Source organism: Prinia subflava, chromosome 13 (assembly GCF_021018805.1).
Source record: "Prinia subflava isolate CZ2003 ecotype Zambia chromosome 13, Cam_Psub_1.2, whole genome shotgun sequence".
NCBI classification, from domain to species: Eukaryota; Metazoa; Chordata; class Aves; order Passeriformes; family Cisticolidae; genus Prinia; species Prinia subflava.
In genome coordinates, this window is record NC_086259.1 from 13,501,570 (window position 1) to 13,518,543 (window position 16,974).

At 45.4% G+C, this 16,974-nt stretch overlaps 1 protein-coding gene across 3 annotated transcripts in view; it reads left to right on the top strand.

Annotated features, from left to right (window-relative positions):
- WDR59 (WD repeat domain 59) overlaps positions 1-16,974 on the top strand; it is a 49,049-nt gene that overhangs the window by 13,068 nt on the left and 19,007 nt on the right. For all 3 annotated transcript variants that reach the window (XM_063411032.1, XM_063411030.1, XM_063411031.1), the window contains exons 7-18: positions 1,357-1,445; positions 1,922-2,038; positions 3,003-3,080; positions 3,806-3,962; positions 5,613-5,692; positions 7,813-7,945; positions 10,937-11,061; positions 11,933-12,097; positions 12,888-12,983; positions 14,399-14,555; positions 15,831-15,900; positions 16,164-16,317. In XM_063411032.1, the coding sequence (XP_063267102.1) occupies positions 1,357-1,445; positions 1,922-2,038; positions 3,003-3,080; positions 3,806-3,962; positions 5,613-5,692; positions 7,813-7,945; positions 10,937-11,061; positions 11,933-12,097; positions 12,888-12,983; positions 14,399-14,555; positions 15,831-15,900; positions 16,164-16,317 (1,421 nt within the window). The remainder of the gene's footprint in view (positions 1-1,356; positions 1,446-1,921; positions 2,039-3,002; positions 3,081-3,805; positions 3,963-5,612; positions 5,693-7,812; positions 7,946-10,936; positions 11,062-11,932; positions 12,098-12,887; positions 12,984-14,398; positions 14,556-15,830; positions 15,901-16,163; positions 16,318-16,974) is intronic.

Genomic DNA, 16,974 nt, shown 5'->3' on the forward strand with positions numbered 1-16,974 from the left:
TGCTGCCTGGTGCTGCGTGTCTGTCCTCACTGGCTGGAGCTGGGACTGGGCATGGATGATGAGCAAAATGTCCTTTCACTGAGTTACTGTCCCCAGTACTGGAGCAATCCTCACAATGTGTAACTCTCATGCTCTGCTGCTTACATCTCCTTAGGCTACACATCTGCAGCAGCTCCCATTCCCCTCCCAGCCAGCAAACCTCTCTGTCACAGAAATGCAAAAACCCTCCTGAGTCAGAGAGAAACAGTGGTCGGTTCTGGTGTGTGGGGTGAGGTTTCACGGCTGAGCCAGCCCAGCAGCCTGCTCCCCAGAAAGCTTATTTGCTTCCTTCCTTCCTCCTGTGCCTGGTGATGTTTAATGCTGGTCCAGACATTTGTATACCCTTCAGTGAGTGGATCAAATCAATCAACTGGCAGTCTATTTGCAGCTTTTTATCCCCCAGAATAGCTTTTTGCCAGGTTGTCAGGATGAATCTGCTCACCATGCAGCAGGAGGTGGGTAGTGGAGGTGGGGAATAGCAGCAGGCTGAGATCTGTTCAGCTTGCTCATGGATCTCACCTTTCTGATAGCTCAAAAGGTTTGAAAATACTGGCAGAATAAGAATGAACAGATGCATTATGCTTACAATATCTGAACAATCCACATTAACTGAAGCTGTACTTTGTTTGTATTAGAAATAACAATCCATCATCTGATTTGACTGAGTCTTCATGATATCCCATATATATGGGATCCCATATATCTGGACCATCATCCAGTTTCTTTACACTGTTATTGATGTCTTTGACTTCTGTGGTGTATTTTGATAGGTGGACTTCTGGTCCACTCAGTGAGTCCACCTCCAGCTGGCCACACCCAGGGTCACCTGCACTGCAGCCTTCTCCTACACCTGTATTTTAGCCACAGATCAATAGCACTAGTTGCCTATGTAGCAGCTGATAGTATGGGGGTAGTAAAGAGATGAAACAGGCCCTAAGCACTTAGAAGTAACTTGAATAAAAAGAGAGGTGATTTGGGAAGGAGGTGATGAACCTACATTTCTTGTCTGGAGGAAGTTGTTCCATCAGAGCTAATGGACATGAATATTCTAATCAGGTACAGCCCCTGGCTAGAAGATGTGATAAAGATCTCTAGGCATGCAACTGGAACACTTGCTTTGCTGTTCTGAGGATACAAATGGTACTCTGAGGAACCAGGAGTTAATAATTTTCATGCCATGCTTCATCCTGGCTTCTGGGGTATTGTTCCTCTGAACTGCCTTTCCTGGGCTAAGAGCACCTCTAGGTCCAGGCAACAGGACTACTGTGCTGTTTCCTCCTTAACTGCTTGTTTTGGCCTGCTCTGTTTGCACTGCAGCTGGAGCTTCCCAGGTGAAGTGGAACAAGAAAAATGCCAACTGTTTAGCAACAAGCCACGATGGGGATGTCCGAATATGGGATAAAAGGGTAAGCTGAAGGATTTTTGAGCAATCTGTACATATTCCCACCTACCCAATACAGATATTCCTCTGGTGACAGATAAATACTGAGGAAATGTACTACTTTATCCCAGAGCTCTGTTGTGGGTCAGTTTAAATCAGAAAGAATTAAACCAGAGAGAAAAGAGTCCAAGAGCTTGAAGAGAGTTTGTAGGTAGACTCCTTCCTCAGAGACTGTACCCATCAACATTTTCCTTTTGATCTTATAGTACTTACCTGTTTAAATTAGTATAAAGTATGGTTGGGATTGCACTTGGTGACTGGAATTTGCCATACCTTCACAGGATTTTTTCTTCAGCTACTTCTGCTGAGCTATTTGCCATTCCCCAGCAGGGGTGCTTGTTCTAACTCTCTTGCCCTGGTTAAAGTGTCTCTTTTTATTCCAAAGAACTAGACCAAATGTCAGATGTCCTGTGCTGAGAAGGGCAATGTCTCTCCTTGCAGAAACCCAGCACTGCAGTGGAGTATTTGGCAGCTCATCTCTCCAAAATCCACGGTCTGGACTGGCATCCTGATAATGAGTATACACTGGCCACTTCCAGCCAGGACAACTCTGTCAGGGTAAGTGTTGTTTCTGCAATTCCTGCTAGGGAGTAGGAAGGATGGTGGAGCAGATCCCCTTCTGCTGCTGCTGAAGTTTGTGGTAATGCTTTGCCATTGGCAAGATTCTGGATCTTTATTGTTTGGATTCTGGACACCTGGTGTGTTGAGCCAGGACTGCGCTTTCAGAACAGGCAGATAGGTCATTGAGGAATGGGTGCACATATGTTTGCCACATATCTGTGGTGATTAGGGCAGTATTGAAGCTGAAAACAACTGCCTCTGCCTGTTGCTTGCCAGGAAGGAACAGACCACACACGCCAGAAGAGCCTTTTTCCTAAAATGCAAGTTGCCAGCCTCGAGCTGATTATAGCAACTTGAAGGGAGACATACTTCAGTCCCTGGAGTTTCCATACTCATGTTGAACAGGAGTATCAATAAGAGACTGCCTGCAAGCACTGCTGTGCAGGGCCTCTTGCCTGGGGGGAAATAGTGTGCTTTGTATGTCAGCCAAATTGAGTTCATTCACATTGAACGAAGCTCTGAGGCAAATGCAATTGATGTGTATTCTAGCAAAGCAAAAGGTTAGATTCTTCATTAGAAAATTAGCAGTAACAGCAGGGTGGGCCTGCCTCCAGCCTGGACTGGCACACTGACTGGCAGCCTGCAGGGTACCTTGTAGTTCTGAAAGCCCAAGCAGGCTGCCTGTCTCCCTGCTCTAATTACTCAAGCTATGATTGCTGTGAATATGACCCCAAGTCACTCATTTTCTAAGGGATGCTGCCAGATGCTGATAGCTTGGTATTTGTCCTTTGGGGCTGTCTCTGCTGTTAATGAATGGGATTACTAATGATGCTGTGGGCACCCTGGCATGCTTTTTGGTCTGTTCTATCTGCAAGCCACATGGAAAACTACAGCCCGAAAGTATAGCCAGCTGACTCCTGCCTTTGCTTGCCTTTCTCTTGGTTTGTTTTTTTATTTCAAGTTCTGGGATTACCGTCAGCCTCGGAAATACCTCAATATCCTTCCCTGCCAGGTTCCTGTCTGGAAGGCAAGATACACGGTGAGTGAGAAACTCCCACCAGTTCCACTTGTGCTCTGAGAAAAATGCACAGAGACATTAAATAAAGAAATGCCATAGGGTTTCTCACCAATTCTACTTGTGGACATTAAGTTGATTTTAAAAATTATTCTTGGTGCCTAAAAGATGTAGAAAAGCAGCATCCACACTATGGGGGCATTGAGGAGAGTGAGTGAGCACCCACCCATGTGAAGCTAAGGCTCTTAACATCAGTCATAATCCCCAGAGATCTGAATGTGGCCTGAAGCCAGTGCTGTGCCTTGAATCTTGATCCTCTTTCCCTGTCCAAACAGAGAGGGGTGTAGGACTGGTTTCCGTGTTTCTCTAAGCACTGTGACCCTGAGGAGCTGCTGGGGCTCAGTCCCCAGGTAGCAGTTCTTGCAGCTCCAGGCAGACTGCAGTAAGGATCCCCAGTGAAAAGTCAGTGGTGAAATCCTTCCAGCCTCACAGATGGGGAAAAGTGAAGAAGCAGCAGAAAGAAGTTACTCATGTTAATTAAGCTGCATTATCTCTTACCCCTTGAAATACAGTGGTTTTGCACAACTGCCTTGTACTGTCCCAGGTTTTGGCCTGGTTCTGTTTTGTGCTGAACTCATTTAAAACCTTTGCATTTGTGTTGGTGAGAAAAGGGAAGAATGAGAGCATGGATAATAGCAGTATGGGAACATAATTCTCCCTGGCTAACTGGAAGGGTGTTTCTCTCCAAGCCTTTCAGCAATGGACTGGTGACAGTGATGGTCCCCCAGCTCCGTCGGGAAAACAGTCTCCTCCTCTGGAATGTCTTTGACCTGAACACGCCTGTCCACACTTTTGTGGGACATGATGATGTGGTGCTGGAGTTTCAGTGGAGGAAGCAGAAAGAAGGTGAGTTCAGGGTTGAATGTGCTTTCTTTCCTACACTGTGGCTGTCAGCTATCCAGGGGTGTGGAGACCTGGCTGTTTGCTGTTGCTGTTTGACTCTTGCCTTTCCTTTGAAGTAGCTCCTGCCCACCTTCCTGCCCCCCACTGCCCCCCTCAAACTGCAGCTGTTCTGTACTGGTTTTGTGGCAGTGCTTACAGAAGCACTGCCTTGCTTCCATGCTAACAAAGCAAATCTACCTAATGCTGAGTGGGTCAGTGGTGACTCTCATTGCTTCCACTCTCCTGGGAGTCTCTTTTCAAATGAATCTTTCAGAATAAATTGTGCAAATTATGGGATAGGTGCATGAGTGCAGGCATCCTTTCCCTGCTTAGAGCCACAGGCTAACCAGTTAACCCCTCATATCATGGTCTGGATCAGCAGCCTCCAGTATATCCCAGACCACAGACCCAGCAAGCCCACCTTATCTGTGTGCTGGCCAAGGCAAGGGAGGAATAAATTGGGAGAATCTGCTGTTAGAGTTCAGTCCTGACTAAATTTTCTAGTGTAAGCAGCTAAGAATAGGAGATTCCATACCAGAGGTTGCATAACCACACAGAGCACAGCTTTGTTTCCAGCACTTCAGCTGCCACTGACAGAATGTGCATGTCTGGCTTTGGTGTCACTTGTGCTACAGCTTTGCAGTGCTGCGTAAAAGTGCTGGTCCATCCCTCTGCCACCAACTGCTGGGGCTGTTCAGTCACCTCCTTCTCCATACCTTGACTTTCCTCTTTCAAAAAGAGGAGAGCAATGGAGAACTTAGCATCTGAAGGCACAGTCTAAGACAGTTTGTGAATGAACATTGAAGCAGGCTTGAGCTACAGCTGGTTGTCTTAGCTGTGTTAATAGATACATACCTGGGATTGGATGTCTTGCTTGTCTCAAGCAACATAAATCAATCACACATACATTCCAAGTCTGCTTCAATGTGGAGACAACCAAGATAGCACAAATTTCCTTCCACAGAGTCTGTTGTGCTGTATTTAGACAGCCCCTATGCCTCAGCAGAGGGGTGTAGGAAGCAGCTGTGCAGCAGCAAATTCTTAAGCATAGCAGCTGTTTGACAAGGGAAACTTAAAACTGTATCACAAGACCTAAACATGGACATAAATAGGTCTGTGTACCTCTGCTTGTTGATAGATAGTACGTGGTTAGATCTATTTCCTTACAACTGGACTTGGCATCATCCAACTCTTTCAGAAGCAAGAAGACGAAGGGCAGAACCACCTTCTCATTGCTTAGAAAGGTTTTAAAACATCTACTTCATGAAAAAGATTTGATGAACTAAAAGACTTTACAGTTATAGTTGAGAAACATTTTTACTGTACTGTTTCTTCTATTTAAATAAATATTGTTGTGGGTCTTGTTTATTCCTGGTTGCATCACATTCATTATACTTTGTGCTTTTGGCTTGAAAATCACAGCCTGTTTAGAGGTGTGGTGACTGTGGTGTGGGCACAAAGGCTGATGTACCTAGGTTAATTCAAAGCAGAAAAGGCCTTGCTTTGCCTTATCCATTGGATATGCCTACTTGTTTGAATCTGTTTTCTCTAAGCACAGGGCTGAGATAGTCTCTGTTTTCCAGTGGGGTCTCTAATTGTTTCTGTCCTCTTTAGGCTCTAAAGATTTCCAGCTGGTTACGTGGTCCCGGGATCAGACCCTGCGCATGTGGCGGATTGACTCTCAGTTGCAGAGGGTACGTGGATGCTCTGGCTCCTCAACTGCAGGCAGTTTTCTTACAGGCTGGATTCACCTCCCCTTCCTTGCACTCCCAGTCACTCCTCTGATAGTACAGAGCAGCAGACACAGAAGCCAGTTGCTGTTTCACTTTCCATTTCAGCTCCAGCCCTAAGACATCCCCATGGAGACTGTGATGGGTCTTCTCTTTTGAGCCTGTGTCTCAAAAGTTTCTGTGGCTGTGCAAGGCTGCTTTGTTGTCTTAACATTAAGTGCAGAAGTTTGTTTGGAGAAGGTAGAGGGCAGTTACTGCCTGCATTGCCTCTAAAATGCCACGTCCGTGGCTGCAAGACTATTTCTTGGTGGTTTAGGTGCCAGGTAAATGTAGGGATTGTGCCCTCCTCTACCTCCCCTTGTGTCCATTGCCTCTAAGCCTGGGGTGGGTGGTGTGGGTGTGTGGATCTGCAGCAGTCAGAGATTCTCATACAATTACTAGAACAGCTGTGCTGGCTCATACCAGAGGTTCATATGGCCACAGTGGGCCACATGGCCCAGTCACATTCTCAGCTTGGGAGGGGATAAGAAAGAGGCAGGCCTAGAGTGATGTCTCTCTCAAATGCCCTGTCAGCCTCCTGCTGTTTGCCACTTAAAGACTCATTGAGTCTGGCAGCTTTTTATGAGATAGAGCTTGATGAGTGTCACTTCCATAGACTTATTCTGTTTTTTCTTGGACCTGTGTAAATTTTTGTTGCCTTAAGCATCATAACAACAAGGAGTTCCATGGCTTTTCTGCATGTTGTGTGGAAAACCAGCTCATTTGTTTATTTTGCCACCTAATTTAATTCCATTGAAGATGAAATGAGCCATATTCTCTGTGCTACTGATGATTCTGTAGGCCTCCATCATATCCTTCTCAGCTGCCTCGTTTTTCAAGTCAAAAGGTCTTGATTTAATTCATCCTTTGTACTAGAACTTTGATTGTCCTTTTGCCTTTCACGACCCTATTTCAGTTCTAGTGTATACTTTGGGGATGGAGAGCTGGGCTTTGTTCTTTTCAGAGAATTCTCAGTAGTCAGTTTAGTTTGTAAATTGTTTGGCATAATTCCATGAAATCATCAGCTTAGTCTGGCTTTTACATCTTGTTCCCTCAGCTTGAGCTTGCCATTTTTCCTGATGTATGTTGCTTTATATTTATCTGAGCCGAAGTTCGTCTTTAATTTTAATACAATTACTCTTGTAAGGTCCTTTTGTGATTGTTTGCCGTCAGCCACACTTGTTACTGCCCTGAAAAACTTGGTGGCATCAGCAAACCTGGTCATGTCGCTATTCACCTCCTATTCCAGGTTTTTAATGAATATGTTGAGAAGCATGTGTCCCAGCACAGATCCTGCAGGAGTCCTGCAGGTCTGTAACAAACTTTCTCTGTGAAAAATGACCCCTTACTCCTACCTGATATATTTGTGAACATTTGATTTCTTTCCTGTCTTTATATCAATTGTTCATTCATGTCAGAGCCTTTACTTTTCCTCTACTGGCTCCCACTCTTTTGTCCTTGTCTTTGTCTGGATCAAACTACGCACATGATGGCATGTTGCTGGTGACCAATGCTGTAATTTGCTACATCACGTTATCCTTTCTCTTCCCTTCATCTTCCCAGTTTTCTTGTGCTGAACCTAAAATCCAGGGTTTTATAGTCTCATTTTGATACAGTACCTAGAACAATAGGGCCCCATGTATGTATCTGGGTCTCTAGATCCTACTGGAGTGTAAATATCAATGCTAAATATGATCTAAAAAATTAACCAAGTTTTAACAAATTAATTCAAGGAATTAAAGTAATATCATTTTTAGTTTTGACTAAAGGTAAACCTCTATTTCTTAGACTGGGCCTGTCAGTTAAGTGGCTTTTTAAGTGAGCAGGAGATTTGGCCAGGCTGTCTGAGATGACAGAACTGAGGGTGCTGGAAAGTGAAAGATCACCTGTCTTTGCCACAGGAACAATGCAGCCTTAGTCATGACTGTTGCGTGGATAGGCCTACCTTGCAAATCCATCTGTCTGGAGAAGTGAGTTGTTCAGTGGTGGCTCTTCCCACAACTTGGATTCTTTTTGCAGCATGTGGGTGTGTTTGTTCTTTTCAGCTCTGTGCTAATGATATCCTGGATGGAGTTGAGGACCTCATTGATGGGATTTCTCATCTGCCAGAGCCAGACAAGACCCTTCACCCCCAGGACACGGAGCCCCAGCATAACTCTGGACATGGGGATGAGGAAGGTGAGAGAAGTGATGGCTTGTGGAACCTCAAACACCAGCATCTTTGTGTTGGGAAGAAGATACATCTTAGCATAAGAAAATATAGGCAAAGCACAGCCTGCTGCTGTTTCAAGGTTTAATGGATTCCTCATCAGGGAGGAGGAAAACCACTAGGGGTTCCTCAGGATGGTCTTCCCAAGTTTTTTCTCTTCCAACACAATGATTCTAGCTGTGAAATGAAGCTCTTCCTTGTAATGATTTTCATTTAATTGCATGCTTTTTAGGTTGTAGTTGTGGCTTGTTGCCGAAAGATTAGTTTAAGATGAGAGATAAGCCCACGGAAGAGGGAGTGTGTGAGTAAGGCACTTTGACACAAGCTGCTTATATCACACCTAGTACCTAAACACTTCTGCTGGGGTCACTGTGTGAACTGATCTAACAAGGAGGTGTTTGCTGGTGTCTTCACCAGAAGTAGATACATGAATTTTTGGTTATGTATTGAGGAGAGGTGGCTGAAGACTGGCAGAGTAGAGGGGGAGGGATAGTATCCCTGGCTTCTAAGGTACTGTGGATGAGGGACACTTTGACAGAAAGTGTCTGTTTGTCCCTACAGAAAAGAAAGCATGCAAGGAACATGAAGGAGGATTTGTGTGGTTAAAGCTCTGGCCAGGTTAAACATTCAGGGTTAGTGTTTGAACAGTGTAAGTACAAGAAGAGGTTATAGCATCACATGGTGATATGCATGGGAAAAAGGTATCTAAAGGGATTTCTACAGCTACACTGGGGAAGAAGAATTGGGTGCACCAGTGCCTTCATGCCAGTTTGGGTTTAAATTCACAGCTCCTTTCAGTGTTGTAGCTGTGCCACAGTGGGTCTCCATGTGATGGATTTATGGGGAAGCAATTTGATTCTCCCTTTGGCTTGCCAGTAAACTACAGAGAAGGGGAGAAAGTGGTCTAATGTCTATCGTTTGAATAAAGGAGGAATTGTGGGGTCACTTAGTGAAAGCATCCCTTCCTAACTGGAAGTTTCTTGTTCAGCAGTTGGCAGTGAAGTTCCTCTCTGCCTCCTGTCCTGTGTGGCAACAGAACAAGTTTCTGAAAGCCATCAGAACTTCTGTCTATGTCAGGGCTTTATAACATGATGGGAAAAGCCCCAGATACCTGTGCTCCCCATAAGCAGTACTTCTGGGGCAGCATAACTCTCTTGCTTCAGCTGGGAGCATTCTCATTCTGGCTGCCTGACCTCTCTTTTTTCCACAGGAGAGAGTTAACACTTCCACTGTCTCTGATGAGGCACATCCAAACATCCCATGTGGTTTCTGTGTGGGTCTGGTTTCCATGGGGTTTCTTCTTTGGTTCAGACTGTTACAGTTTTCCTCAGGGCCAAAGGGAGTGAATGTGGCTGTTCTGTAGCAGGGTAGATTTTGCTGCAAATAACACAACTGCAGGATTAATGCAGAAGCAAATCCCTAGGCAGGAATTTCAGTTCTTTCTAGCCAAGAAGCTATTGTGGACTGTTGATGTTTCACCCTGGGGGTGGTTGCATTTCAACTGCAGACAAAGGCTCCATGTTACATTAGTAAAGCACTTTGGGGGAATCTTTTGAAGAGATCAGTGCTCTGCAGGTGAATGAGAGAGCCCCAGCTGTGCCTTCACTGCACAGCTCTCTCAGCTGCTTATAGAGGAGTTTTAGGAATCTGTACAAATGCATGGCTTTGGAGGATTAAAAACTAATTGGAAGGGAATGGGAGGAGAAGACAAAGGGAGGGTACTGCCCATACTAGGAACCTCAGAGATGGCTTTTTAGTAAGCTATATGGTGTCTTGAGCTAGAAATAATTATCTTCCCTGAGAACCACTGATCTTCCTTTAATCTCCTTTTCAGCTCCCTTTTCTGGAATATATCTGAGTGCTGTAATAGAATTGCAAACAAGAATGATTGGCTAAGCATCCTACCTATCCAAATCCAGCAACCCATTGGGTAGTGGTAATACCAGATATTTGTCCCTGCAGCAAAGTCAGTAACTTTTAGTCAGATGCCTGTAAAAGGTCAACTTCTTGCATTTCTTTGCATTTGTTTTTGCTGGGAGTCGTCTATGCAGTGTGATATTGCAAGTGTGAGAATGACAGCAGAAAAATCAGGACTCCTCTTCTATCATTGGAACCATCATCAAAAAATATATTTGGCCTTCTTAAGAAGCAGTGCCAGACTAAAATGCCCTAATGGAGGTACACAGCAAGAAACGAAGCAAAAGCCAGGCACAACAACAGGCAGAGACCAATTCTTCTGAAACTCAGTGAAGTTTATTATCTTAACTGTAATTCTTTGTGTCCTGCAGCGCTTGCCTGGCTGTTTAAATGTGTTCTGGCCTTCAGGGGTTATTGTCCTCCTAAAAACTGCTGGAGCTGGAGAGTTGGACCCAGTATTTTGATGAGTCTTTAAAGGCTGTTAAGGCACTAGAGTGCTTTGCAACATTAAATGTAAATGGCTGCTGCAAATGAATTAAGCTTCTATTAGGACCAGAAATACTCCCTGCTCTCTCCCAAAGCATTGTTATGCTTTGGAAGTTTTCCCTGAAAGTCAGGAGTGATGGGGTGTTAGTCCCAAAGACCAGAGCTCCTCCTGGAGACTGCTAGGGTTGCAGTTCTTTCCTGCTGAACTGAGATGCTCCAGTTCAGTCAATTGTGACTCTGGCAGCGCTGTGCAGAGAGGAAAAAGGGTCTCACATGAGAAGAGAAGGACCAATTGGGACTGTACAGAGTACAGGCAGATTCTGTAACCTTCCTGGTAATCCTGTGTGCTGACAGCTTTTGTTTTTGGAAGGGTCAGAAACTTGCCTCCAAACACCAGCTGAGACCCTCCAGCTCACAGGTCTTTTCCAGGTAAAACTCATACCTCCGTGTGTCAGAAGAGCAGAGGAAAACCTTCTGTCTTGGCTTCCTCCTGACATCATGTGAAAAACTCTGCGTGTTATAGCTTGCCTTAACTTGTTTTTCATCTTTCCTGTCAGCCTTAAAAGAAGATTTCCTGAATGACCCCCTGGTGGGAAAGAAAACGGACCAACTGGGGCTGCCTCAAACACTGCAGCAGGAGTTTTCACTGATCAATGTGCAGATCCGAAATGTCAATGTGGAGGTACAGAGTTTCCTTTTCCTGGCTTATTAGGAGAGAATGTGGGCAGGCTGGCTTATTGGAGCCTTTAGAGGGGAACCTTTTTTGCTGCAGTGACTGCTGTCTGTAAACAAGTTTTATTTTGAGCTGTCAAGATCCTCTTGGCCAGGGGTAGTAAGAAAGAGGATAATCCCAGACACTGGTGTGAGAGAAATGTTTCAGCACAGTAAGTACACTGGCTGATCTTGAGAAGACTGGATGGTGTTTTCTTCTCTGCCTAGACTGCAGAGTGGAAGGTGACTTGTTCCATGCAGTTGATCTCATTCCAACTGGTTCTGAATCCCATCTTCTGAGCCCTCCCTATCCTGAACTCTGTCCCTCAGTTTTACCCTCTCCCTTGCACTCCAGACTCTTCTCTGTGTGTGGAAGCTGGCTGTAGGAACAGCACTGAACTGGGATGGGAGACTGAGGCAGCTGCCTGTCTCCTTTTCCCACCCCTGTGGTTTCACAGCTCATGGCATGATCCTGATATAGTTTTCTGAGACAGTGGTGCAGGATCTTAGAAGTTGCCTATTGCTGCTGCGCTGGGCCTGGAGCTCTCCATGGCCAAGTGAAGTGGGCTGGGGTGCAGTGGGGTGCAGAGCCCCTTTCTTGGTGCTACCTGGGCTGGCCATGGTCCCCAGATGCTGGGATGCTGGAATGTTATTCTGCTGGTGTGAGCTGAGCCTGTCCCCATCTGCCTGGGGCTTTTTGCTGTCACTGTGTTCCCTGCCCTTGAGAACAGCGTGACTTCATCTGATGTGCAGAGGAACCAGTGCCTCAGCATGAATTTAAGCCACTGTAAGTGTAAAAATCCTGGGAGATCTAACTAGAGCGCAATTGCATTTCCTCACAGATGGATGCGGTGAGCCGCAGCTGTACGGTGTCGGTGCACTGCGGCAACCACAGAGTCAGGATGCTGGTGATGTTCCCTGTCCAGTATCCCAATAATGCTGCTCCGTCCTTCCAGTTCATCAACCCAACCTCCATCACAGCTTCCATGAAGGCAAAGCTGCTGAAGGTGTGTGAGGAGTATAGAGTGTCTTTATAAATCTACAAATGAGGGATACGTGAGGTCTGGATTTTTGAGACATAACCAAACATCAGAGCTTGCTGAAGCCATAACAAAGATCATACTGAACTGATAAATTGTGAAGCCCATGGGTTGAGGTTTTTGTTGATGCTGCAGCCCAGTATTTGCCTTTTTCCACTGTTTCTTCATTGGAGCTATATTCCAGTGTGATGTGTATTGTTTGAGGATCCCTAACATCCTTCTCCTCATACAGTTGCCCTCAACCCAATAATAGACAAAATGACCAGCTAAGCATTCTGCTGCAGAATGATACTATTTTTGAGCTGGGATGTTTCTTCCTGCTCTACTACACAAGCTGCTTTTAAAATGAGGGGACCATTTTTACACAGGCCCTGCTAATTCAGACCAGGTGTTTGATCATCTGGTGTAGCAAATCTTATTGCTAATGAAATCCTTTCCTCAGCAACACATTGATAGATCAATTTAGGTTTCTTCCTGAAAAAACCTGATCCAGTTTGCCACAAACTGGTGTGAACATATGGGCTGCAGTAATATTAAAGGCTAAATCCTGGCTCAGTGTGCTGCTGGTTGAACCTCAGTGCTCTGATCAATGCACACAGCCATTCCTGAGAGCAGACAACACACCAGTGGCTCCAGTAAACATTAAGGGATGTCTTTGACCTCTGCAGGTCCTGGCATCTAAGCTCTGCAGACAAAAAGGATGTGGACATAGTGTGGAGGAAACCATGATTCAAACTGCATCTTGTATGTATTCCAGATACTGAAAGACACTTCCCTGCAGAAAGTGAAGCGGAACCAGAGCTGCCTGGAGCCTTGCCTGCGTCAGCTGGTCTCCTGGCTGGAGTCTGTCGTGGTAGGGAGAACTGCGTGGGCTCTCTGCCCTAGTTTGTTGTCTTTCCCCATGTCCCACACTTCTGACTCTGCAGTCAGTGAGAGTCTGGCCTCGTTAGTTGTGTAAATAGACCCCTGTGACTGGCCATTACATTTGTGTGAGCACTTCTGGTTAATGTTGAAGAGAGCTGGGCGGATGATTAGATGTGTTTTGTTTTCCACAAATGAGGCCCTGAAGGTTTGCTGCTTTGGGGAACTCGGATATCCAGGTTACCAGGAGTGACAGGAGATTGGAGAATCTTAGTGGTGCATGGTAGCTTCCCAGCTCAGCGTACATTTCACTGACTGCCAGGGCATGGTTATCATCTGTGAGGGAACATAAGAGACCTCAGGTTGTTGATGGATTCATTCTTGTCTGAAAGGCAGTGGCAGATGTCTTTACCTCCTCAGTTTTAGTCAAGGATCCTGCTAGTCCTATTCTAGGGGTTTTGTTTTCTTCTCTGAAAAAGCCTCCAAACTGTGAAAATCTGGGTTTTTTTCTGCAGCCTTCTGCTGAGGTTTTGTAGGGATGATACTGCAGATAAATCCAAGTCACACTCTGCTCTTAGCTGAGAGATCTGTGATACCTACTCAGCATCCCAGTGTCAGGTATTAGGTCTTTGTGTGGGTGAAGTGTACTGGAGGGGGTGTTTTTAGCATTCAGGGAAAGATTGGAGAGTCTCCTCAGGTTTCTTTTCTGAGAGGTTTTGTTTATTCATCACAAATAAAGGGCTGGGTTTTTTTTTTACATATGAAGGCTTGATTCTGCTTGGTTTCAGCAGTAATATTATAAGAGTGGGAACTTTCTCTGCTGTATGGAAATCTGTTGACTCAAGGCACCACTGCTTTCAAAGAATTCCTTTAGACTGAAGCTGTAGTATTCTTTATCCAAATAAATACAGATTTCTGCCAGAATTTCTGTGGATAGTCCTAAGGTCCCCCAGTAATTCACACCACCTGCCTTCCTCACTTGAAGACTCCCAGCCTGTGTTTGACACCCCACAGTTGTGTGGTATTCCCAATCAATGAGATTTTGTGCATCATTGAGGTATCATGTTCAGCTCAACTTGGCTGTCTCGAGAGTCATATCCAGAGTCTGAAGGTCAGATGCCTGTATAGTTTCCTCCTGTTCCTCCTCAGGTTAAGCTCTGCATTTCAACATGGTTATGGTGGGAGAGAAGTCTCTGGACAAGCAGCCAGGGAAGCCTTTTCCTCAAAGGCAAATGTGCCTGCAAGTGCCTTTGCAGTTGAAGCAGTGACTGTGCTCTGAGCTTGGTCTGTTCTGGCTCAAGGGATGAGCACCTCTTGTGAGGCTGCTTGGCACTGCCATGTCCAATGCTCTGGCTGGATTTCTCTCCTGTGCAGCAGGAATGTGACCTTGGGTAATTTCTGTTCCAGAACCAAGAGGACAGCACGTCCAGCAATCCCTACGCTCTGTCCAACTCTGTAACACCCCCCTTGCCCACGTTTGCTCGGGTCTCCAATGCCTATGGCTCCTACCAGGACTCCAACATCCCATTTCCACGGACCTCTGGAGCCAGGTTCTGTGGTGCAGGTCAGCCCTGTCACTGATACATTAAAACAGTACCTGGGGAATGGTCCTTTTAGATGTCTTGGGGAACACTTGCCTCTGAATATGATGAGGTTTTGATCATGCCATGCCAGGAGTAAGGAATGGTGTTAAAGTAGTGATATTACTGTAAATTTAGAGATGAGACTAGCTAGCAACTGTTCACAGTTGGGGTTGCGTGTGGTGCTTTAGGATTTGGAAATGCAGGGCTAGCTGAAGAGATAACCTTTGGCTTGTAGCATGTCAGAGGCATTGACAGATCTCTTTTTATAGAACACTGGGAATAGCTGTTTTCCTTGCCTAGTTCTCTCCTACCAGCATCACATTACTGGGTGTATTCTGGCACCCGGTATTCACAAAATTCCTGTGATTTGGGGTTGAACTTAGCCCTTGCTGAAACCATATTCATATTACTAACCACTCTTTTCTCATTCTACACTCTTTCATTTATCAAAATAGCTTTCCCAAGGTCATTAAGAAACTTCTCCTAAATGGGAGATGGGGTACAATCACATCCAGGTTTCCAGGAGAGCGCATAGAGGGTAAAGATCATTAAAAATCAGGTTAAGATCTGAGTAAGAACTGCTAAGTTTCACTGAGCTGTTTCAGATGCACACGTGCCTTCTCTGGATCTGCCTGCATTCCAGTGTGAGCACATTTTGAAAGCTGCTTTCCATACAGGCCTCATTGAATTCCCAAGCAAAAGTAAAACAGAATAATATTGCATTGAATAGGCTCAGAGAAACCTGCTAAGTCTTGAAAGTGGCTGAAGACACTTGAGAGGCTAACAAATGGGGTAAGGATTGTGAGAGAATGCTTTGGAGTTGACTTCAGATGTCTGGGGCTCTCCTGTTGAAGAAGAGTTGTACAAGCTGCAGTGGTTTCTTTGCATTGTCAAACACCACCTCACTTAGCTCTGGAGTAACAGTGCTGGGCAAGTTCTAGTGGAGAGGTAAAACATGAGCATGCATTTGCTCATTTTCTTTTCCTGTCTTTTCTCTAACAGCTGTAAGCCACTTGAAATTGTGCTTTTGAGAGAAACATCTCAAAAACCTCATGCTTTGTAGTGGGTTTGCAGGGAGTCGATTTCGGTTAAGAGAATGTGGTGGTCTGCTTTTAGTTTGTGATCACTAAGGGTAGCGGATAAGAACGCAGCCCCTTGCCTCTGAAACACAGTGAAATCTGATTGTTTAAGTTGAACCTCCCCTGAGTGATCTACTCCTTGCTGCATGATCTTTATGCCATGTCCTGTCTCCTCAGGGTACCTGGTGTATTTCACAAGACCCATGACCATGCACCGTGCTGTGTCCCCGATGGAGCCCACACCCAGGTGAGTGCCCTGTGTGGCGTTTGAGGTGTGCTGCTGTCAGGGGCAGGAAAATACCAGGTTCTACATTGGAGCTAGTCTGCTCTAGTGTTAGCTGTGCCCTCAGCACAGAGAGCCTGAGCCCTTACACCACAGCGCCTCAGCAGAGATTTCTCTTTGAGACAGTGGCACAACATTGCTGACAGTTTGGGTTAGTGGAGATGTCAGAGAGCCTGCAGGACATTTTGGTGGGAAAAGCCCCTGAAAGTGAGTTCCCTGTTCTGCAGGTCTCTGTCGGCTCTGTCAGCGTACCACAGTGGCCTCATCACGCCGATGAAGATCCGCACAGAGACTCCGGGTAACCTGCGCCTGTACAGCGGGAGCCCAACACGCAGTGAGAAGGAGCAGGTCTCCATTAGCTCCTTCTACTACAAAGAAAGGGTAAGCACCAGACCAAAACACTGCTCCCAACACTTCAGCTTTCATGATCTGTTTTCCTTTCATTTAGCATTGCTAGTAACAGAAACTTTATATTGCTCTCAGAAAGACTTTTTTTTTTACAGGCAGCTCTCTCAAATGGATTTATCTCCTATTAGCAACTTCTTTACTGATCCTCTCTAGCATATGACATGCTTGTTTTGATGTTTCTCTATGCTGACCATCACAGTTCCCTTCAGTGCATTACACTGGCTTCTTTTGCATTATGTAGGGTTAAAATCTCACCCTTTAAGAAGTTGTAGTCTTCAGATAAGTACATGCAGGCTGCTCTTGCTGTTCCGGGTACTCCCTGAGATATATAACTGCAAAGGGTTGTGACTCTCTGCAGCTTACTGCCAGCCTCTCCTGAACTATGGGATGTGGTTGGTTATTTCTGTTTCAGGTGTCTCTTTCAGGGATATGTGCCCCTTTGAACCTTTTTTTTTTTTTTAACAAAAATAATTTTTACATGATTCTCTGAAGATCTTCCAAGCCACGTAATTCTGGTTTAGGTGCAGGTTTTGCTGTTGTTCCTGTTTAGAAGGCGTTGGAGAAGAGTGGAATTGTTTCTTTCTTGGACATGGTGGGTGAGGAAGACCTGTTGTAATTGTAGGGTGACCA